At 52.5% G+C, this 22,456-nt stretch overlaps 1 protein-coding gene across 13 annotated transcripts in view; it reads right to left on the reverse strand.

Moving 5' to 3' along the window:
• The window catches only part of mybpc1 (myosin binding protein C1), a 153,998-nt gene that overhangs the window by 68,488 nt on the left and 63,054 nt on the right, over positions 1 to 22,456 (reverse strand). For 12 of the 13 annotated variants that reach the window (XM_070900135.1, XM_070900136.1, XM_070900132.1 and 9 more), the window contains 5 exons: positions 21,543 to 21,691; positions 16,478 to 16,595; positions 11,259 to 11,307; positions 3,671 to 3,685; positions 2,644 to 2,703 (listed from right to left, as the gene is read on the reverse strand). In XM_070900135.1, coding sequence (XP_070756236.1) covers positions 2,644 to 2,703; positions 3,671 to 3,685; positions 11,259 to 11,307; positions 16,478 to 16,595; positions 21,543 to 21,691 — 391 coding nt within the window. The remainder of the gene's footprint in view (positions 1 to 2,643; positions 2,704 to 3,670; positions 3,686 to 11,258; positions 11,308 to 16,477; positions 16,596 to 21,542; positions 21,692 to 22,456) is intronic. The other variant, XM_070900131.1, reaches the window with a different exon arrangement.

The raw sequence follows: 22,456 nt of genomic DNA on the forward strand, positions 1-22,456 counted from the left end.
CACCGCGTGCTCCATCTCCAGGGACACCCTGGCTCGGATGTAACCGCGGAAGAGAGGCAGGCAGTCAGGCTGAACGACCCCCTCGACCGCCCGCTGCCTGGCTCCCCTTGGCCGTGCCCAGGAGCAGCCCTACGAGGAGGCCTTCCGACCCGCTCCCCTCCGCACAGGGTGCCCAAAGATCAGGAGCGTGGGACTGAGGTGCAGCCAAAAATCGAGGAGCAGCCCCTTCATATAATGGCGACAGCTCTACAACTCTTTTGGGAGGAAACAAAAACATTAATCCGTGCCCCCCGATCTGGTGGACACACCAAACATTTTTAAGGCCCTTTTTTTTTGTTTTTTTTTGTTTTTTTGTATTTTTGGGGGATTTTTTTTGAGGGCACTAAAATTATATATTTTTTCCAAGTGCCCCCTATAAAAGGGGAGGGGGACACTAAAAGCACCGGCAATTAAAACAAATTAAACTTTAAAACATAAAATCAAATTAAAGTTTGGTTGCCGGGGGTGACAATGCACTCCAGTCCCTCCGGCGCCCACCTCTCGCGGAAGGCCGCGAGCGTACCGGTGGACACCGCGTGCTCCATCTCCAGGGACACCCTGGCCCGGATGTACGCGCGGAAGAGAGGCAGGCAGTCAGGCTGAACGACCCCCTCGACCGCCCGCTACCTGGACCGGCTGATGGCACCCTTGGCCGTGCCCAGGAGCAGTCCTACGAGGAGGCCCTCGGACCTGCCCGCTCCCCTCCGTACAGGGTGCCCAAAGATCAGGAGCGTGGGACTGAGGTGCAGCCAAAAATCGAGGAGCAGCTCCTTCAAATAATGGTGACAGCTCTACAAACCCGTGAGCATACTCACAGGTGCAGACATTACAGTAGATGATGTGTGTTCTAACCGGCCCCCAGTGTTGTTAAACGGTAGGGAAAGGGCGGAGGTGGATTAAAAAAAAACATTCACAGAAAGGTTATTTCTCAGCTGGTTTTGGATCAGTTATTCCTTTGTGGGTTCCATTCAGATGACTGCCTCACTGTCTGCCATTAGACAATCCGCTACCCGCCCTCTCCGTCTCATGGCTCCAAAGGCACGGTGGGTGCCCCAATGGAATTCCTCCGCCATCTTTGCGTGAGCTCCCAACATGATAGAGAGATTAGGGGTCCGACATTGCCCTCTGGCCCGTTTGGGGCGGATAATTAGAATTATTTGGTGAGTTACCGCCCCAATCGATGGGGCAGAGATTAGAGGGAAATTTCCCTTTTTTCTGCTGTAAAATTCTTGGGGTGGTGTTTGGGGCGGCAGCGAGTCGGGAGCAGGGCGGAAGACGGGTGGTATCATCAGTGCCACACTGAGCATGTCAGCGCGACCTTAGCGTGCCGCCTCACGCTGATGCTTAGCAACATCCCTCCTCCTCCCTTAATGGGGTGGGACGCTGCGCCCACTGGGGCCACCGGGGGAGGGGTGGGGGGGGGTGCTTCGGCCGGCCTAGCGGGCCGGTACCCAAGAGGGGGTTGCCGGGCTGTCTGTTGGAGGCCCGGCCAGACCCATGGCCGCCACTGTCGGGCTGATTGCAGAGTCGGCCGATGAATAAAATAAAATGGCAGCCGCAGCGGTGCGCCCTCCCCTTTAAGGGCGGATGTGCCGCCCAGTCACCGGCAGATTCCCGCCGCGCGAAGCTGTCGGGGGCACCGACAAGCGGGCGTTTGACTGTCTGAGGGCAATGTCGCTTCCGGGGTGGTGCGGAGCCCAGAGGTGGGGGGCTTGAATCCCACGAGTGGAGACCAGAGCTCCGGCTCAGAATCCGGGTTGTCATTCCCCGGGATACACGTGTCCAGCAAGCGGGTGCGGGGTATTGAGGGTGGGTGCGGGGTGTGGGTGCAGGGTTTGGGTGCTGGGGTTGGGTTTGGGTGCTGGGGTTGGGTCCGGGCTTTGGGTTTGGGTGCTGTGGTTGGGTTTGGGTGCTGGGGTTGGGTTTGGGTTTGGCTGCAGACATTGGGTTTGGGTGCTGGGGTTGGGTTTGGGTGCTGGGGTTGGGTTTGGGTGCTGGGGTTGGGTTTGGGTGCTGGGGTTGGGGTTGTGTTTGGCTGCAGGCTTTGGGTTTGGGTGCTGGGGTTGGGTTTGGGTTTGGCTGCGGACATTGGGTTTGGGTGCTGGGGTTGGGTTTGGGTTTGGCTGCGGACATTGGGTTTGGGTGCTGGGGTTGGGTTTGGGTGCTGGGGTTGGGTTTGGGTGCTGGGGTTGGGTTTGGGTGCTGGGGTTGGGGTTGGGTTTGGCTGCAGGCTTTGGGTTTGGGTGCTGGGGTTGGGTTTGGGTTTGGGTGCTGGGGTTGGGTTTGGGTGCTGGGGTTGGGTTTGGGTGCTGGGGTTGGGTTTGGGTTTGGCTGCGGGCTTTGGGTGCGGGCGTTGGATGCAGGTGTGGATGCCACCCCATGTCACGCCTATCAGCCCATAAAGCTGTCCTGCCGTGTGGGACTATACCCACTATTGGCTGGTACAAAGACGGTCACGGCCAGGGATGAAGCGTTCATGTCGTGGGCGAGACTGTAATCCTTCCACTGCTTCACACTGTTCCCCCAAGATACAACAGCAGCAATTTCAAAAGATTAGAGTTACCAAATAACACTTATATATTTGCCGACGCTGAAATGTCTTACCGGTGTTTCAGTAAACCGCTGAAGTCAAGTTCCCCCGCATCCTCCTGACCATCTGTGCCACTTTTAACAGAGAAAAAAAAGATCGAGGCAGTTAGGAATCCAGTCAAAGAGAAATCATAAAAAGTGCATTCAGGCCAATCTGCTCTGCCAGATTTCAGGTTCGCAGGTTGAATTCTAAAGAGAAAATAGACCAACAGATTTCCAAAATGAGCTTGGCCACCAGGATTCTGACATTTCACACGATGCACAATGGATTCGGTCGAGGCCTTTCCTGTCCCAAAATAAAAACGACATGTGGCCAAATTTATGTTTTAAATTTAAATTAAATTCTACATTAGCCCAATTGATTTTCATCTCTGATGATGTACCGCTGAAGACAATCTATTCCAGTTCAAAGATTGTCTTCAACTCTGGAAATCCAGTTGTTTTCAATAAATGACTTTCCGAAACAAAAATTAAATGTCTCGTGCCTAACAAGTGCAGAAGGGTTACTTACAATGCAGACTTTATGGTAAGTAAACTTAAAAAACAAGAATTAGTAAGATTAGTAATGGCTGACTGAACAAATAAAGATTTATGATCAGAGACTTGCATAGAACCACGTGGTTTGAAGTCTGATTCGCCCGTGCGCAGACTCGTGCACTCGCGCTCAACATCGCATTCCATCAACAAAGACAGGTTAACGACAAGGCAGGCAATGGAACCTTGTCATTTCAAGATTCGGGAGTGGGGAGGATTTGACCTCAGTTCACGGCAGCAACATCAGGTTAATGTCAGCGCAGTACGGCTAAGAATTCATTCGGTTACACAGAGGCGGGGAGGCCATTATGAAGACACGGACCCCTCTACCGCCAATACAGGGAAAGACAAGACACAAGATGCTGCTGGAGTCGTTAAGTAAAATGAAGATTACGTACAAGATACATTTAGGTCTATCTCGTGCAATCCATGTAAAGATACTAAGAGGGATCAGGAGCTTCTCTCCTTCTCCAAGGGTACCATACCATAGAATGATGAAGGACCTTACCTTACTGGTGCAGCCCTATGATTGAAAGAAGACAAAAACAATAAACATCTTAGAGATGAACTTGCAGGTCATGCAGGCTAGCAAATAACTAAACTTATTCAAAGTGCCCTTAAATGTCCTCAGGCACCAGGGCAAGCAAGGTTAACCAAGACCCACCCATCAACCAACCAAACCCACCCACCCATCCAACAACCAAGACCCACCCAGCCACCCAACAACCAAGACCCACCCATCAACCAACCAAACCCACCCACTCATCCAATCAAACCCACCCACCCATCCAACCAGGACCCACCCAGCCATCCAATCAAACCCACCCACCCAACAACCAAGACCCACCCACCCAACAACCAAGACCCACCCATCCAACAACCAAGACCCACCCAGCCACCCAACAACCAAGACCCACCCAGCCACCCAACAACCAAGACCCACCCATCCAACAACCAAACCCACCCAGCCACCCAACAACCAAGACCCACCCATCAACCAACCAAACCCACCCACCCATCCAACAACCAGGACCCACCCAGCCACCCAACAACCAAGACCCACCCAGCCACCCAACAACCAAGACCCACCCATCCAACAACCAAACCCACCCAGCCACCCAACAACCAAGACCCACCCATCAACCAACCAAACCCACCCACCCATCCAACAACCAGGACCCACCCAGCCACCCAACAACCAAGACCCACCCAGCCACCCAACAACCAAGACCCACCCAGCCACCCAACAACCAAGACCCACCCATCAACCAACCAAACCCACCCACCCATCCAACAACCAGGACCCACCCAGCCACCCAACAACCAAGACCCACCCAGCCACCCAACAACCAAGACCCACCCAGCCACCCAACAACCAAGACCCACCCATCAACCAACCAAACCCACCCACCCATCCAACAACCAGGACCCACCCAGCCACCCAACAACCAAACCCACCCACCCACCCAACAACCAAGACCCACCCAGCCACCAACCAAACCCACCCAGCCACCCAACAACCCAACAACGAAACCCACCCATCTACCCAACAACCTAACCCACCCACTCACCAACCAAGACCCCTCGGGATGCTCCCTGTAGAGGTTTGCTCATCTTGCACCCACCTCTGCAATGCCGTCAGGTACCTGGCTGCCTCCACTGCTCCAGTGGAAGAGATAGGCATTTCCTTGTGGTTAGTTCCATGGTGTGATTGATTGGAAAGGATTCCTTATTTAATTTTCACTTGGCCCTTTATTAAACTCCTTGCAGAGTTTCTTGAGCTTCAGACCAAGATCGCCCGGAAATTTGTTTTCTATTCCCTGGTTCATCATGTTATTCCCTCTTTCCAAAGTATTGCAGCAACTGCCCTGTAATGGGGCAGAGTCCCTTGAGATATTTGGATACTGCATGGGAGCCCAAGATGTATCTTCTAATTCAAATGCAGTGACAGAACTTGGACATACCTCTCGCTTGGTGTATTTGGAATGTTGAGGGGTACATCTGAGAATTAAGGTTCTCCAAATCATTTCCAATCCTATATTTTGACCAAAACTAATCATAGGATCCTCCAACATCATAGATGGCAGCTGCTTAGCCTTGTACTTCTAGGAACCTTGCTGCAGTGCTTGTTTCAAACATCACTTCAAGTCTTGAGTCTGCATTTCAGTGCTTTTGATGAGACGTTAAACCGAGGCCCCGTCTGCTCTCTCAAGCGAATGTAAAGAATCCCATGGCACTATTGCGAAGAAGTGCAGGGGAGTTATCCCTGGTGTCCTGGCCAATATTTATCCCTCAATCAACATCACTAAAGCAGATTATCTGGTCATTATCACATTGTTGTTTGTGGGAGCAAATTGGCTGCCGCGTTTCCCACATTACAACAGTGACTACACTGCAAAAGTACGTCATTGGCTGTAAAGTGCTTTGAGACATCCAGTCATCGTGAAAGGCGCTATATAAATCCATGTCTTTCTTTTCTTTCTTTATACTTCACAAGATACTCTTTCCAGAATGCTATGTCCTCCAACGTAGCATCGATTTGTGCAACAGCTAGGAGTCTTCATTTCAGGGCACACAGTGCTCCCTTCTTGTAGCAGCGGTATCTGCACTTTTGGGGAACACTGTGAGCTTTATGTCTTTTGCAGTGGCCATCACTACTCCTGTAGGTGGGATTTGATCCATCGAACTATGGAGCTTCCTGTTCAGCTGTTGTCTCTATGGTTACTACACCGCTTCCAGCTTCCTGTTCAACTGTTGTCTCTATGGTTACCACACCGCTGCCAGCTTCCTCTTCAGCTGTCGTCTCTATGGTTACTCTACCACTTCCAACTCGTTGGTGCCCGCAATGTTTACTCCACCCTCTCTGAAGGTTCCCAGACCGAGAGTTAGCGACTCATTCGCCAGAGCTAGGGCCAGGTAGGCGTGAAATCAGGAAGCACTTTTTATCTCCCACAAACAGAGAGTAGTGGAAATCTGGAACTCTCTCCCTCAAAAGGCTGTGGATGCCGGAAGTCAATTGAAATTTTCAAGACTGAGATCACTAGATTGTTGGGTAAGGGTATCGAACGAAGGCGGGAAAATGCAGATGAGGTGCAGATCAGCCACGATCTGATAGAATGGTGGAACAGGCTCGAGGGGCCGAATGGCCTCCTCCTGTTGCTATGAGACCTGGTACAAGGAATGGTTGACTCTTTTTTTCAGATGCTACATGAAGAAGGCTCATGTTCAGCAGGTACTCGGCAACCTGTGTACTTACCACTTCGCAACCCGTCAATCACCGGGAAAAATATACCAAACTCATAAACCGCGCATGATGTCTCCAAGCATTGAATTTTTTTTTTTTAAACTGTCCCCTTTACAGCTTATTCACCCAGCATGGATTTATGAAGGGGAAGTCATGTTTGACAAATTTGCTGGAGTTCTTCGAGGATGTAATGAACAGGATGGATAAAGGGGAACCAGTGGATGTGGTGTATTTGGATTTCCAGATGCCATTTGATAAGATGCCACATAAAAGGTTACTGCACAAGATAAAAGTTCACAGGGTTGGGGGTAATATATTAGCATGGATAGAGGATTGGCTAACTAATAGAGAACAGAGAGTCGGGATAAATGGTTCATTCTCTGGTTGGCAACCAGTAACTAGTGGGGTGCCGCAGGGATCAGTGTTGGGACCCCAACTATTTACAATCTATATTAACGACTTGGAAGAAGGGACTGTGTAACGTAGCCATGTTTTCTGATGATACAAAGATGGGAGGAAAAGCAATGTGTGAGGAGGACACAAAAAATCTGCGAAAGGACATAGACAGGCTAAGTGAGTGGGCAAAAATTTGGCAGATGGAGTATAATGTTGGAAAGTGTGAAGTCATGCACTTTGGCAGAAAAAAAATCAAAGAGCAAGTTATTATTTAAATGGAGAAAGATTGCAAAATGCCGCAGTACAGCGGGACCTGGGGGTACTTGTACATGAAACGCAAAAGGATGGTATGCAGGTACAGCAAGTGATCAGGAAGGCCAATGGTATCTTGGCCTTTATTGCAAAGGGATGGAGTATTAAAAACAGGGAAGTCTATATAAGGTATTGGTGAGGCCACACCTGGAATATCGCGTGCAGTTTTGGTTTCCATATTTACGAAAGGATATACTTGCTTTGGAGGCAGTTCAGAGAAGGTTCACTAGGTTGATTCCGGGCATGAGGGGGTCGACTTATGAGGAAAGGTTGAGTCTACTGGGCCTCTACTCATTGGAATTCAGAAGAATGAGAGGTGATCTTATCGAACGTATAAGATTATGAGGGGGCTTGACAAGGTCGATGCAGAGAGGATGTTTCCACTGATGGGGGAGACTAGAACTAGAGGGCATGATCTTAGAATAAGGGGCCGCTCATTTAAAACAGAAATGAGAAATTTCTTCTCTCAGAGGGTTGTGAATCTGTGGAATTCGCTGCCTCAGAGAGCTGTGGAAGCTGGGACATTGAATAAATTTAAGACAGAAATAGACAGTTTCTTAAATAATAAGGGATAAGGGGTTATGAGGAGCGGGTGGGGAAGTGGAGCTGAGTCCATGATCAGATCAGCCATGATCGTATTGAATGGCAGAGTAGGCTCGAGGGGCCATATGGCCTACTCCTGTTCCTATTTCTTATGTTCTTCTGTAAACGCAACATAACATTTTGATTCAAACCTCCAAAGGTATCTGGCGCGCCCTGCTTCATGCCAACGGGTGGGCATGGATGAAGACTAGTTGCCTAGAACGGTTTTGATAAAGTAAATAAGGAGAAAGTTTCCACTGGCAGAAGGGTCAGTAACCAAAGGACACGGATTTAAGGTCATTGGCAAAACGGAAACAGAGGAGGGATGAGGAGAATTGTGATCTGGAACGCGCTGCCTGAAAGGGCGGTGGGAGCAGATTCAATAGTAACTTTCAAAGGGGAATCGGATAAATACTTGAAAAGTATATAGAATGTGGAACTCGCTACCACAGGGAGTGGTTGATGTTAATAGCAGGGATGCATTTAAGGGGAAGCTGGATAAACACATGAGGGAGAAAGGAATAGAAGGATATGTTGATGGGATGAGATGAAGAGGGGTGGGAGGAGGTTTGTGTGGAGCATAAACACCGGCACAGACCGGTTGGAGGGGAAATGGCCTGATTCTGTGCTGTAGATTCTATGGAACACTAAGTTCAAAAGGAAATATTTGCAGGGCTATAAGGAAAGAGCGGGGTGGAGTGAGACTAACTGAACACAGGCACAATGGGCCCAATGACCTCGTAGAATCATGGAATGGTTATAGCACAGAAGGAGATCTTTGGGCCCGTCGAGCCTGTTGTGCATTGCTCTGGTACATTAAATGCATGATAAGTACAATGGTGCACCACAGAGGGCGCTGTGGTGGGAGACCTGAAAGTACCTGCACGAGGCAGTATAAAAGGCTGCCCACCACACCTGTGGAGCACTCTGGAGCTGTTCAATAAAGGACTAAGGTCATAGCAGTTAGATCAACACCAGACCGTGTGGAGTCAGTGATTTGTGTGCTACATACACCACATTGGCGACAAGGAAGCGGACGAACTCCACGCAACCATGGCTACTCTGGGCTCGCTAAAGGATTATACCGTGGGCAATGATTGGGAGGCCTTTACAGAAAGGCTCGAGTACTACTTCACAGCAAATGATCTGACGGAAAACACGAACGCACCAAGAGAGAAACGTAAGGCGATATTGCTTTCCAGTTGTGGCAATGAGGTTTACTGTCTTGTCAGGGATTTGCTGGCACCCAGGAGCGCCAGGGACAAGTCATGAGAGGAGCTGGTCACACTCATTCGTGACCAGTTGAAACCGAAGGAGAGCATCCTCACGGCCAGAGACAAATTTTACCATCACTGCAGACCTGAGGGCCAGGATGTCACCAAATATGCTGCGGACCTCAGGAGACTCGCGGCGCCGTGTGATTTTGGCGCACACCTTGACGAGGCTTTGCGGGACGTTTTCGTCACGGGGATTGGCCATGAGGGTCTCCTTCACAAGCTGCTGGCCACGGAACCCACAGTCACCCTGACAAAGGCCATCACCATCAGCCGGGCATATATGACCTCGATGTGCAGCACCAAGCAGATGATCCACACAGTCCCGAACCCGGCAGGCACTGTCCACAGGATAGCGCCCACCACGGACAAAACTGCAAAACGTGGCTCTGCCCAGGGCAGAGAGCATGGACCTCGGGGTCCTGGGACTCAAAGTCCGCTGAGGGGGGCCAATCAAGCAGCAACATGCTGGCGCTGCGGAGGAAGCCATGGGGCTCACTGGTGCAGGTTTGCAGAGTATACGTGCAATACCTGCCACATTAAAGGCCACCTTCAGCGTATGTGTAAAAGAAATCGGACTCACCATGTGGCTGAGGAGATGGGGGATGATCCACTGTTCAGTGAGGAGCAGGCAGAAGAAGATGAGGTGTTGGGACTGTGTACGTGCACTGACGATTCGCCCCCAGTGATAATGGAAGTAAAAATTGACGGAGTCCCAGTGAGTATGGCAGTGGATACGGGATCGGGTCTGTCGTTGATGAGTCAGAGAACTTTTGATAAACTGTTGGGTAACCCGGCCACACGACCCAAGCTGGTCCCGGTCACGGCAAAGCTGTGCACTTACACCAAGGAACTGATACCTGTTCTCGGCAGAGCGGACGTACAGGTATCACACGGGGGCGAGACGCACGGTTTACCTTTATGGGTCATTGCAGGCGATGGGCCGACGCTCCTCGGCAGAAGATGGATGGGAAAGGTCCGTGGGAGCTGGGAAGACTTCTTCACTCCTCCACAGACTGCTGCTCAAAGGGCAGCGCCAACCGAGCTGGAGCTGCAGCAGCAGTCCAGAACTCCTGGTCCCAAGCAATCCTGCAGCCTCAGCCTCCACCCAAGGCTAGAGGTGCGGGCCCATTGCTGAGGTGTGGGCCGGCGGGGCGCTGCGGTCCATCGATGGCCGGGGGACCCACGCAGCGGAACAGTTGGGCGGCGGCAGCTGCGATGGTGGCGGCCACGGAGGCAGCAGGAGAGGCGGCCGCGGCGGCAAGCAAACCGGCGCTGCCGCTGATGGTTGTTGTTCCTCATTCTGTTAACGAAACGCCGCGCCGAGTTTGAGAGCGCCAGCATCGAGTATTTCCAGCAGCGCCAGAGGAAGAGGATCTTGGAGAAATGCCTGAAACCTTTCCCAAAAACACTGCAAAATTCCCTCTCCCCACCTTCTGTGTTTCCCTTTCTCCTCCTTCCGTGTTTCTTCTTCTTCTTCTTTCCAGGCCAGCTGAACACCTAAGATGGCGGCGCCCAACGGAAGCCTCGTGGAAGCCACAAGATGGCATCTTAAAAGGGAAATGCTCCCGGGCGTCTTAAAAGGGCCTCACACCACTGCGGTCCCTACATAAAGACTTTTGGACTTTTGTAAGGCTAGACCGAGTATAAGTGTGCCATGTGAATGTAGGATGATGCATTTATGACAAGAAATAATATTTTAATGCTGGGTGGTCACTGTGTTTAAAATAATGGACATGAATTGCGAATTACGACAAGAGTTAATATTTCAATGCTGAATGGTACTGTGTTTAAATTCAGGGACGTGGATCTGTGACCAACATTACCAATGGGCTAATGCGTTTTTCGATTTAGGGGATTCAAGCAACGGCTTTTTGAATTGGGGTGGCGGGGGGGGGGGGAGTGATGTTGTGTATTGCTCTGGTACATTAAATGTATGATAAGTACAATGGTGCACCACAGAGGGCGCTGTGGTGGGAGACCTGAAAGTACCTGCACGAGGCAGTATAAAAGGCTGCCCACCACACCTGTGGAGCACTCTGGAGCTGTTCAATAAAGGACCAAGGTCACAGCAGTTAGATCAACACCAGACCGTGTGGAGCCAGTGATATGTGTGCTACATACATCACAGAGCCCATGCCGGCTCTCTACAAGAGCACCTCAGCTAGTTCCACTCCCCCCGCCTCCTGTCCTGTAAGATTCTGGGATTCCAGCAGAGGGCTGAATATAACGAACAAGGATCAGGTGGAGGCAAAGCCCGAGCACAACAGAAGTTTTAGTGAAGTTACCTGCGTTTAAAAGCCGCTCGGATATCAATCTGCTGAACCTCCGGGGCCTCTGCAAAAAAAATTCAGATGCAATGGCACACGTTAGGTTGGCTGAAAAGTTACAGGGAGTTTCATAAATTAATGAGGCATCAGCTGTGGCTCAGTGGGCAGCACTCTCGTCTCCGAGTCAGAAGGTTGTGAGTTCAAGTCGCACGCCAGAGACTTGAGCACAAAAATCTAGTCTGACACTCCCAGTGTGGTGCTGAGGGAGCGCCGCACTGTCGGAGGGGCCGTGCTGAGGGAGCGCCGCACTGTCGGACGGGCAGTACTGAGGGAGTGCTGCACTGTCGGAGGGGCAGTACTGAGGGAGCGCTGCACTGTCAGAGGGGCAGTACTGAAGGAGTGCCGCACTGTCGGACGGGCAGTACTGAGGGAGCGCCGCACTGTCGGAGGGGCAGTACTGAGGGAGCGCCGCACTGTCGGAGGGGCAGTACTGAGGGAGCGCTGCACTGTCGGAGGGGCAGTACTGAGGGAGCGCTGCACTGTCGGAGGGGCAGTAATGAGGGAGCGCCGCACTGTCGGAGGGGCAGTACTGAGGGAGTGCCGCACTGTCGGAGGGGCAGTACTGAGGGAGCGCCGCACTGTCGGAGGGGCAGTACTGAGGGAGCGCCGCACTGTCGGAGGGGCAGTACTGAGGGAGCGCCGCACTGTCGGAGGGGCAGTACTGAGGGAGTGCCACACTGTCGGAGGGGCAGTACTGAGGGAGTGCCAGACTGTCGGAGGAGCCGCCTTTCAAATAAGACGTTAAACTGAGGCCCCCCCATCTGCCCTCTCCTTCAAAGATCCCAGTGCATTATTTGGAAGACGAATGGGGGAGTTTCCCTCAATGTCCTGGGCCCATTATTTATCCCTCCACCAACATCACAAAAAAAAATCAGATGATCTAGTCATCGGAGATCAAACTGTCACAGGAGCATCCAGTCGTGTCCCGGTAGCTGCCCCCAAGGGAAGTGGAGTGTGGGAAATTGCACTCCGCTTCCATTGAGGGGCGGCAAGGCCAATTCTGTGGCGGGAGCAGGACTTCCACGCTGGGGGCTAACATTCCCTGCCCCAGAAGGTTACCGCCCCCAAGATGGGAGCCTGTGCGGGGAGGCAGAGGGAAGTTGAGGGGAGACGGGGGCGGGGAATGGAGGGGAGAGTGGTGGAGGTGGGGGGCGGAGAAACCCAGGGCAGGGGACAGGAGGGGTCACATTGCAGCGAAGGTCTGGGGGGGGCGAATTGTGTTGGACGGGCGGGCCTGGGGGCTTTGTGCCTCGGTGAGGGGAGTGTTCGGAGTGGGGTGGACGGGTTGACTGCGCAGATGGCGGTTGGTGGATGTGGTGTGGTTGGCGTCGCGGGGGCGTGGCTCCGGGGTGGCCGGGGCTGGGGGCTCGACATCCGGGGGGCGTTCGGCATTTGGGAAGGATTCTGACGGGACGGGGCAGGTTGGGTGTGGGGGGAGTGTTCCCGGTGTTGGGTGGGTCCGGAGGCGGCGGGAGGGCATGGTCTTGGGATGGGGGGTGGGCTGTTTGGGGCTGGGATGGGGAGAGACTTCGTCACTCGGGGAGCTGTTGGCCTGTGGGGTTCCCTGCCGCCGAGAGTTGTTGATGGCAGTTCATTGGATTTGTTCGGAGGGAGTGGGATGTGGTCCTTGCGGCTGGGGGGGTCAGGGGTGGTGTGGAGGGGGGGCGGGGGTTGCTGGGGTGAATGATCAGCCATGATCTTGTTGAATGGCGGTGCAGACTCGAAGGGCCGAATGGCCTACTCCTGCACCTATTTTCTATGTTTCTATTACATTGTTGTTTGTGGGAGCTTGCTGTGTGGAAATTGGTTTCTTACATTTTAACAGTGACTACCTTGGGTTAAGGTCTCATCTGAAAGACGGTCCCTCCGACAGTGTGGCACTCCCTCAGTATTGCCCCTCCGGCAGTGCAGCGCTCTCTCAGTACTGCCCCTCCGACAGTGCAGCGCTCCCTCAGTACTGCCCCTCCGGCAGTGCAGCGCTCTCTCAGTACTGCCCCTCCGACAGTGCAGCGCTCCCTCAGTACTGCCCCTCCGACAGTGCAGCGCTCCCTCAGTACTGCCCCTCCGACAGTGCAGCACTCCCTCAGTACTGCCCCTCCGGCAGTGCAGCGCTCTCTCAGTACTGCCCCTCCGACAGTGCGGCGCTCCCTCAGTACTGCCCCTTCGACAGTGCAGCGCTCTCTCAGTACTGCCCCTCCGACAGTGCGGCGCTCCCTCAGTACTGCCCCTCCGACAGTGCAGCGCTCTCTCAGTACTGCCCCTCCGACAGTGCAGCGCTCTCTCAGTACTGCCCCTCCGACAGTGCAGCAACCCCTCAGTACTGCCCCTCCGACAGTGCAGCGCTCTCTCAGTACTGCCCCTCCGACAGTGCAGCGCTCTCTCAGTACTGCCCCTCCGACAGTGCAGCAACCCCTCAGTACTGCCCCTCCGACAGTGCAGCGCTCTCTCAGTACTGCCCCTCCGACAGTGCAGCGCTCTCTCAGTACTGCCCCTCCGACAGTGCAGCAACCCCTCAGTACTGCCCCTCCGACAGTGCAGCGCTCTCTCAGTACTGCCCCTCCGACAGTGCAGCGCTCTCTCAGTACTGCCCCTCCGACAGTGCAGCAACCCCTCAGTACTGCCCCTCCGACAGTGCAGCGCTCTCTCAGTACTGCCCCTCCGACAGTGCAGCAACCCCTCAACCCCAGCACTACACTGGAGTGTCAGCCTAGATTTTTGTACTCAAGTCTCTGGACGTGGGTCTTGAACCCACAAACTTCTTTCTCGGAGGCGAGGGCGCTGCCCACTGAGCCACAGCTGACACAATAAATGCCACTTTAAACTGTTTGAAGCAAGAGTAAGTGAACGGTATATTTAGTTATGCCTTATCAGTAATATAACCCAAAATACCACGCGGACATCTCAACAGATCAGATATTCCCTCCGTTAGGGCAGTAATTAATGTGGCATGGGGTTTCCGCTAGGAACATAGTTGGCACAAAGTCCGAAGCCTCCCTTGCACCGGCACAATCGAGCAGCAATAATCGATTATAATCGATCGGTGACTGGAACAGAACATTCTCTAGCATTACAGCGGACTGATTTATTGCACTTGGCCTTGCCGTTCCATCCATTTCCATCAAATGTGTTGACCTGCCCCAGATACGCAGGTAGACCTGTGAGCAGCTCAACCCCCTCAGGTAGACCCGCGACCAGCTCAACCCCCTCAGGTAGACCTGTGACCAGCTCAACCCCCTCAGGTAGACATGTGACCAGCTCAATCCCCACAGGTAGACATGTGACCAGCTCAATCCCCTCAGGTAGACCCGCGACCAGCTCAATCCCCACAGGTAGACATGTGACCAGCTCAATCCCCACAGGTAGACATGTGACCAGCTCAATCCCCTCAGGTAGACCTGTGACTAGCTCAATCCCCACAGGTAGACATGTGACCAGCTCAATCCCCACAGGTAGACATGTGACTAGCTCAATCCCCTCAGGTAGACATGTGACCAGCTCAATCCCCTCAGGTAGACATGTGACCAGCTCAATCCCCTCAGGTAGACATGTGACCAGCTCAATCCCCTCAGGTAGACATGTGACCAGCTCAATCCCCTCAGGTAGACATGTGACTAGCTCAATCCCAACAGGTAGACATGTGACCAGCTCAATCCCCACAGGTAGACCTGTGACTAGCTCAATCCCCACAGGTAGACATGTGACCAGCTCAAACCTCTCAGATAGACCTGTGAGCAGCTCAACCCCCTCAGGTAAACATGTGACCAGCTCAATCCCCACAGGTAGACATGTGACCAGCTCAATCCCCACAGGTAGACATGTGACCAGCTCAATCCCCACAGGTAGACCTGTGACTAGCTCAATCCCCACAGGTAGACATGTGACCAGCTCAATCCCCACAGGTAGACATGTGACCAGCTCAAGTCCCACAGGTAGACCTGCGACCAGCTCAATCCCCAGAGGTAGACCTGCTCTGCTGTGACTTTTACATCTTTTTAATTCATTCGCAGGATGTGGGCGTTGCTGGCGAGGCCGACATTAATTGTCCGTCCCCGATTGCCCTGGAGAAGGGGTGGTGCGCACCGCGGACCAAGGAGTCTGACACGTGCGCGAGTCAAGGGGCGTCACGAAACCCCAGGGCGCAATGAAAGTGAAGGTCGGTGCGGGTTGGCTGAGGTGGGGTGCCGTCTCGCCCGTCGCGGCGGGGAGGTGGAGCGTGAGCGTATGGTGATGGTACCTGAAAGGTGGTGAACGCTGCCTGGGCAGGGCGAAGCCAGAGCAATCTCTGGTGGAGGTCCGTAGCGGTCCTGACATGCAAATCAGTCATCCGACCTGGGTATAGGGGTGCAGCACTAATCGATCCATCTGGCAACTGGTTCCCCCCCCCCCCACCAAGGCGTCCCTCGGGATAGCTGGTGCTCGTCCACACGCACTTTTATCCGGTAAAGCGAATGATTAGAGGTCTAGGGGCCCATGTAATCCCATGTGAGCCTCCACCTTGAACCGCTGCAGTCCGTGTGGTGAAGGTGCTCCCACAGTGCTGTTAGGGAGGGAGTTCCAGGATTGTGACCCAGCGACGATGAAGGAACGGCCGATATATTTCCAAGTCAGGATGGTGTGTGACTTGGAGGGGAACGTGGATTTGAACAGACTGAATTTTGACTCGCTTAAACTGAACTGAAAGAAATTTGAAGTAATTGCAGCGCCAGCAGGAGAAACGGGCTTCGATTGGCGCAGGTGAGTGGCGCTGGATTCGCGTGACCGCAGGTGGCCGAGCACCCGAGATTCTGGGCGCCCGTGTGACGATCACCCCCCGAAACGGGCGCTATCGTCCCACTCTCACCATTCCGCCCCGGGGGGGCGTGGACATTGTTGTGGGCGGGGCCTGCTGCGGGCAAACTGGACTTTGCACCGGCGTAAAGGGACGCGGATTCTCCCCCGCGCAAAGCGTGGTCGTGGGCCTCAACTCACTCACGCTTAAAAAATCGGCCATCTTTTGCGCTATTGAGTCCAATTCCATATCGTTGATACCTGTGCGGAAACCACGCGGAAACTCCAGGCCCGTCGCTCGCACACACCTTTGCATTCCGGAAATTATTCAGTGTCCAAGACAATCTACATATAAAATGATTGAAACTTTAATTGAACTCAAAGCCCGAGAGTAAAAAAAAAACTCTCACCTATGACTTCCAGGTCAAAGGCGCAACTGTCAAATTTGTCCTTCCAGGTCACTTCACAGCGATAGTTTCCGGCATAATTTTCCTTTGCTTTGATAATGAGCATCTCAAAGGTGTGAATCTGCAAAAGAAAAGGATTGAAGGGTCTGGACAGAGTAGAAACTGTTCCCATTGGCGGAATGGTCGAGAACCAGAGGACACAGATTTAAGGAGATTGGCAGAAGAACCAAAGGCGACATAAGAAAAAGCGTTTTTTACACAGCGAGTGGCTAGGATCTGGAATGCACTGGCATGCATATAATCCAGGCCGACACTCCCAGTGCAGTGCTGAGGGAGCGACGCACTGTCGGAGGGGCCGTCTTTCGGAAGAGACGTGAAACCGAGGCCCCGTCTCCCCTCTCAGGTGGACGTAAAAGATCCCGCGGCACTATTTCGAAGAAGAGCAGGGGGAGTTCTCCCCGGTGTCCTGGGGCCAATGTTTATCCCTCAATCAACATCACTAAAAAACAAATGATCTGCTCATTATCACATTGCTGTGTGTGGGAGCTTGCTGTGCGCAAATTGGCTGCCGCGTTTCCTACATTACAACAGTGAGTAGACTTCAAAGGTACTTCATTGGCTGTAAAGCGCTTTGGGACATCCCGAGGTCCTGAAAAGCGCCTACAGAAACGCAAATCTTTAAAAATATTGGGGACGTGGTGGGGTGGGAAAGGCATTTTGACTGGGCAGGAAGGTTGGCAGTAGGAGGTCATGTGATGAACCCTCCAGGAATACGTCCAATCAGAGTTGGCGACTGTGTCGCGGTTCCCGCAGTCATTTACAGTTGAGCAGAACGTCACCTATTTTGGTGTTTCGCGTCTGCACAATGAATCATCTGTCTGAATTCAGCATTAATCAAAACTCAGTGACAAGAGGGAGGGGGTTATCGATTTAAAATGATTGTTAGGGAGGGTGGGAGAAAGTACTTCACACAGAGGGTTTTGGAGCATGGAATTCGTTGCCACAGCAAGAGGCCACTGCAACATTTAAGGGAAAATTGGATGAATAGTTGAAGCAGAGGAAGAGAGGGAAAGAGTGGGGCAATGGGATTCATTTTGGATTGTTCTAGCAAAGAGCCGACAGCGACACGTTCTTTTCATTCATTCCTGGGATGTGGGCGTCGCTGGCAAGGCCGGCATTTATTGCCCATCCCTAATTGAGAAGGCGACGGTGAGCTGCCTTCTTGAACCGCTGCAGTCCGTGTGGTGAAGGTGCTCCCACAGTGCTGTTAGGGAAGGAGTTCCAGGATTGTGACCCAGCGACGATGAAGGAACGGCTGATATATTTCCAAGTCAGGATGGCGTGTGACTTGGAGGGGAACGTGGAGGTGGTGGTGTTCCCGTGCGCCTGCTGCCCTTGTCCTTCTAGGTGGTAGAGGTCGCGGGTTTGGGAGGTGCTGCCGAAGAAGCCTTGGCGAGTTGCTGCAGTGCATCTTGTAGATGGTGCACACTGCAGCCACGGTGCGCCGGTGGTGGAGGGAGTGAGTGTTGAAGGTGGTGGATGGGATGCTGATCAAGGGGGCTGCTTTGTTTTAGATGGTGTTGAGCTGCTTGAGTGTTGTTGGAGCTGCACTCATTCAGGCAAGTGGTGAGTATTCCATCGCACTCCTGACTTGTGTCTTGTAGATGGTGGAAAGGCTTTGGGGAGTCAGGAGGTGGGACACTCACCGCAGAATACCCAGCCTCTGACCTGCTCTTGTAGCCATAGTATTTATGTGGCTGGTCCAGTTAAGTTTCTGGACAATGTTGACCCCCAGGATATTGATGGTGATGATAATGTTGTTGAATGTCAAGGGGTGGTGGTTGGACTCTCTCTTGTTGGAGATGGTCATTGCCTAATACTAACGTGACCCAAATTATATTTTATCAGCCCAAGCCTGAATGTCGTCCAGGTCTTGCTGCAAGGTGAACGGCCTCCTTCTGTGCTGCAAACTTCGATGGGTCTGTGTTCATGACCACGGATCATTGATGTTACTCTAAACCATTGAGAAGGTAATGTTTAGTCAGCAGATTGCAAGTGGCTGAGTTGAAGGATTCGATGTTGAATAACTTCACCAGAATGATTCCGGGGCTAAAAGGACTAAATTCTGAGGACACTAGACTTGAGTATATCTCGAGTATAGACGATTAAGGGGTGATCTAATTGAGGTGTTTAAGATGATTGAAGGATTTGATCAGATAGATAGAGAAAAACTATTCCCTCTGGTGGGGGCAGTCCAGAACAAGGGGGCGTCATCTTAAAATTAGAGCCAAGCCGTTCAGGGGTGATGTCAGGAAACACTTCTTCACACACAGGGTAGTGGGAATCTGCAACTCTCACTAGTTTAGGCTGTTTAGGCTGGGGGAACAGGTAAAAATGTCAAAACTGAGATAGATTTATGTAGGGTAAGAGTATGAAAGATTACAAGATCAAAGGCGGCTGGATGGAATTGAGATACAGATCAGCCGTAATCTAACTGAACGGCAGAACAGGCTCGAGGGGCTGACTAGCCTCCTCCTGTTCCAAGGTTGAAAGATTTAAGTAGTGAGCAGGTGCAGCAGAACAGCAGTCATTCTTTTTACATTACCGTTTGTAGAATGAAGGAAAGAAAACAGGAAAACGCTCGACAATATTTGCAAATGTACTGAGAGGTGGCTGGAAGGGAATTGGCACATGGTCGATGACACCCAGGGCCACAGCTAACTTAAAAATAGCCCAGCGTGCCCACACTTCATCCCTTGGTCAAATACTTCCAAAGGTCCTTTCATGGCCTGTCGCCACAACAGCTTGAGCCCGGCAAAGATTATTTGGAGAATAGAGAAGCGCCAGAAATAGCTGAAGGTTCAACCTCTTGGAAAACTGTGCACTACAAATATGAAACACGATTAGAATCCACGGCATCCCCACAGGAGGCATCTGCTTGGAATGGGTTGGGTAAAAATAAGCAGGGTTTGACAGGAAGGGTCAGAGGGATGGATTTTCGGCTTTGCTCATTTCAGGGTGGCAAAGTTAGAGCCCGGGAACAGTTTGCACCTCTGTCAGCAAAATTCGTCAGCTGGGTCCCGAGTGTGGGGCGGAGCGCTGTGGGAGACGTTGCACACCTCTCTCAGGGCGCTAGGCCGGCTGAGCATGGGAAAATCCTGTTCTAAACAGCCGGCCTCAGAGCGCCGAGAGAGGCCTGCGGAAGAAAAAAAAAACCTGAACGTAAAAACCCACCAAAAACATTCCCAATAAATAACTCGCGTCACCACAACGTAAATCGTTAGAGAAAAAAAAACCAGTCACACTTACCTGAGGTGGACATCACTTACCTCACTGCAGCCGCTACAGCAGGGGGGCGCTGTGGAGCGCTACGGGTCGGGTGGGGGGCCAAAAATTGAGCCGGTGTCACAACCGGGGGCGTTGCACGCCGGTTCGCCTCTTCCGGGCGGTAATGCAGCGGGCCTCGCCGAAACCGGCCCCGAAAACCCCAATGGTGCACCGGGAGCTGGCCGCCCGCCCGGAGCTGCTTACCGCCTCCATTGCCTCCCTTCCAGGGCGCTAACAGAGGCGGCAGAAGACTGAAAATGCAGCCAGAGAGTTTAATGGTAGCAGTGAGGCAGCATTGCCGTTATGTGCTCCAAGCAGCCCAGACATCTCGACGAGAGTCTGATTTCATGAAAACCCGCCCAGACTGAGGGTTCATCCTCTGGAGGAAAGCAGAGCGAAGGCATTTCCCCAGGGAGTAATCCCTACTCTGGTCTGCACCGCAGACACTCCTTCCAACACCATAGGCTGTAATTTAAATTCGGCCCAAAACTGATTGATGGCTTCTTCCCTTCCACTAAAAAACTTTCATTTCTATAGCGCCTTCCACAACCACCGGACGTCTCAAAGCGCTTTACAGCCAATGAAGTACTTTTGGAGTGTAGTCACTGTTTATGATGTAGGAAAATCAGCAGCCAATTTGCGCACAGCAAACTCCCACAAACAGCATTGTGATAATGACTAGATAATGTGATGTAGGTTGCAGGATCAATATTGACCAGGAAACCGAGGAGAATTACCCTGCTATCCTCAAAATAGTGCCATGGGATCTTTTACGTCCACCTGAGAGGGCAGACAGGGCCTAGGTTTAAATCCGAAAGACGGCAGCTCCGACTGTGCAGCGCTCCCCCAGTACTGCCAATCCAACAGTGCAGCACTTCTTCAGTACTGCCCCTCCGGCAGTGCGGCACTCCCTCAGTACTGCCCCTCCGACAGTGAGGCGCTCCCTCAGTACTGCCCCTCCGACAGTGAGGCGCTCCCTCAGTACTGCCCCTCCGACAGCGAGGCGCTCCCTCAGTACTGCCCCTCCGACAGCGAGGCGCTCCCTCAGTACTGCCCCTCCGACAGCGAGGCGCTCCCTCAGTACTGCCCCTCCGACAGCGAGGCGCTCCCTCAGTACTGCCCCTCCGACAGCGCGGCGCTCCCTCAGTACTGCCCCTCCGACAGTGAGGCGCTCCCTCAGTACTGCCCCTCCGACAGCGCGGCGCTCCCTCAGTACTGATGCTCCAACAGTGCGGCGTTCGCTCAATACTGCTCCTCCGACAGTGAGGCGCTCCCTCAATACTGCCCCTCCGACAGTGCAGTGCTCCCTCAGTACTGCCTCTCCCACAGTGCAGTGCTTCCTCAGTACTGCTCCTCCGACAGTGCAGCATTCCCTCAGTACTGCTCCTTCGACAGCGCGGCGCTCCCTCAGTACTGACGCTCCAACAGTGCGGCGCTCGCTCAATACTGCCCCTCCGACAGTGCAGCATTCCCTCAGTACTGCTCCTTCGACAGTGCGGCATTCTCTCAGTACTGCACTGGGACTGTCGGCCTAGCTTTGGTGCTGAAGTCTCTGGAGCGGGACTCGAACCCACAACCTTCTGACTCCCACTGGGCCACGGCTGACACTGAAACTGCAACGTTACCTCTGGTAGTTACAGAGTCTGTGATGTGGATTGTCTGATACATCAGAGCTCGATGAGGGGGGGGGAAACATGGCAAAATAGCAGGAAAATATTTTAGAAAAAGGCATGTTTCTTACCCTGGTGATTCTGTCAAAGGATTCCTTCAGCTGTAGGTGTTTCCCGGCCTTGCTCGCCAGGTCCAGCCATTTACCTTTGAACCACTTGGCGTTCGGCTTCCGCAACAGATCCTTGGCCTCAACCTTGGCCACGAAAGTGATGTCGCCACCTGTAAAGAGGATATTAGCAGCAAAGTGTTAGAACGGGCAAGTTTGGAGCAGGCGTTTTCGTAATGGTGCTTCGAGGCAACCTCGCCAGTGCACCTCAATGTCTCAACGCGCTTTACAGCCAATGAAGTATTTTTGAATGTAGTCACTGTTGTAATGCAGGAAACGCGGCAGCCAATATGAGCACAGCAAGCTCCCACAAACAGCAAGGTGATAATGACCCAGATCATCTGTTTTTTTTTGTTATGTTGATTAAGGGATAAATAGTGGCCAGGACAATAGAGATGGGGAGGATTGGCCAGAGTTCCTTCTCCTGATTGCTTGCTGGATGAATGGACATTGGGCGGGTTTCATTGCGATACCCTCCGCTGCTCCGCATATTTATGTAGACGCTCATTATCTCGGCATCCTGCGAGTAATGGCCACTTAGGCAATCATAGAAACATAGAAAATAGGTGCAGGAATAGATTATTCGGCCCTTCGAGCCTGCACCACCATTCAATATGATCATGGCTGATCATTTTTGCAACTTCAGTATCCCATTCCTGCTTTCTCTCCATACCCCTTGATCCCTTTAGCCATAAGGGCCACATCTAACTCCCTCTTGAATATATCGAACGAACTGGCCTCAACAACTTTGTGGCAGAGAATTCCACAGGTTCACAATTCTCTGAGTGAAGAAGTTTGGTGAACCTTCGTTGCACTCCCTCAATAGCAAGAATGTCCTTCCTCAGATTAGGAAACCAAAATTGAACACAATATTCAAG

This window comes from Pristiophorus japonicus, chromosome 15 (assembly GCF_044704955.1).
Source record: "Pristiophorus japonicus isolate sPriJap1 chromosome 15, sPriJap1.hap1, whole genome shotgun sequence".
Lineage (NCBI taxonomy): Eukaryota > Metazoa > Chordata > Chondrichthyes > Pristiophoridae > Pristiophorus > Pristiophorus japonicus.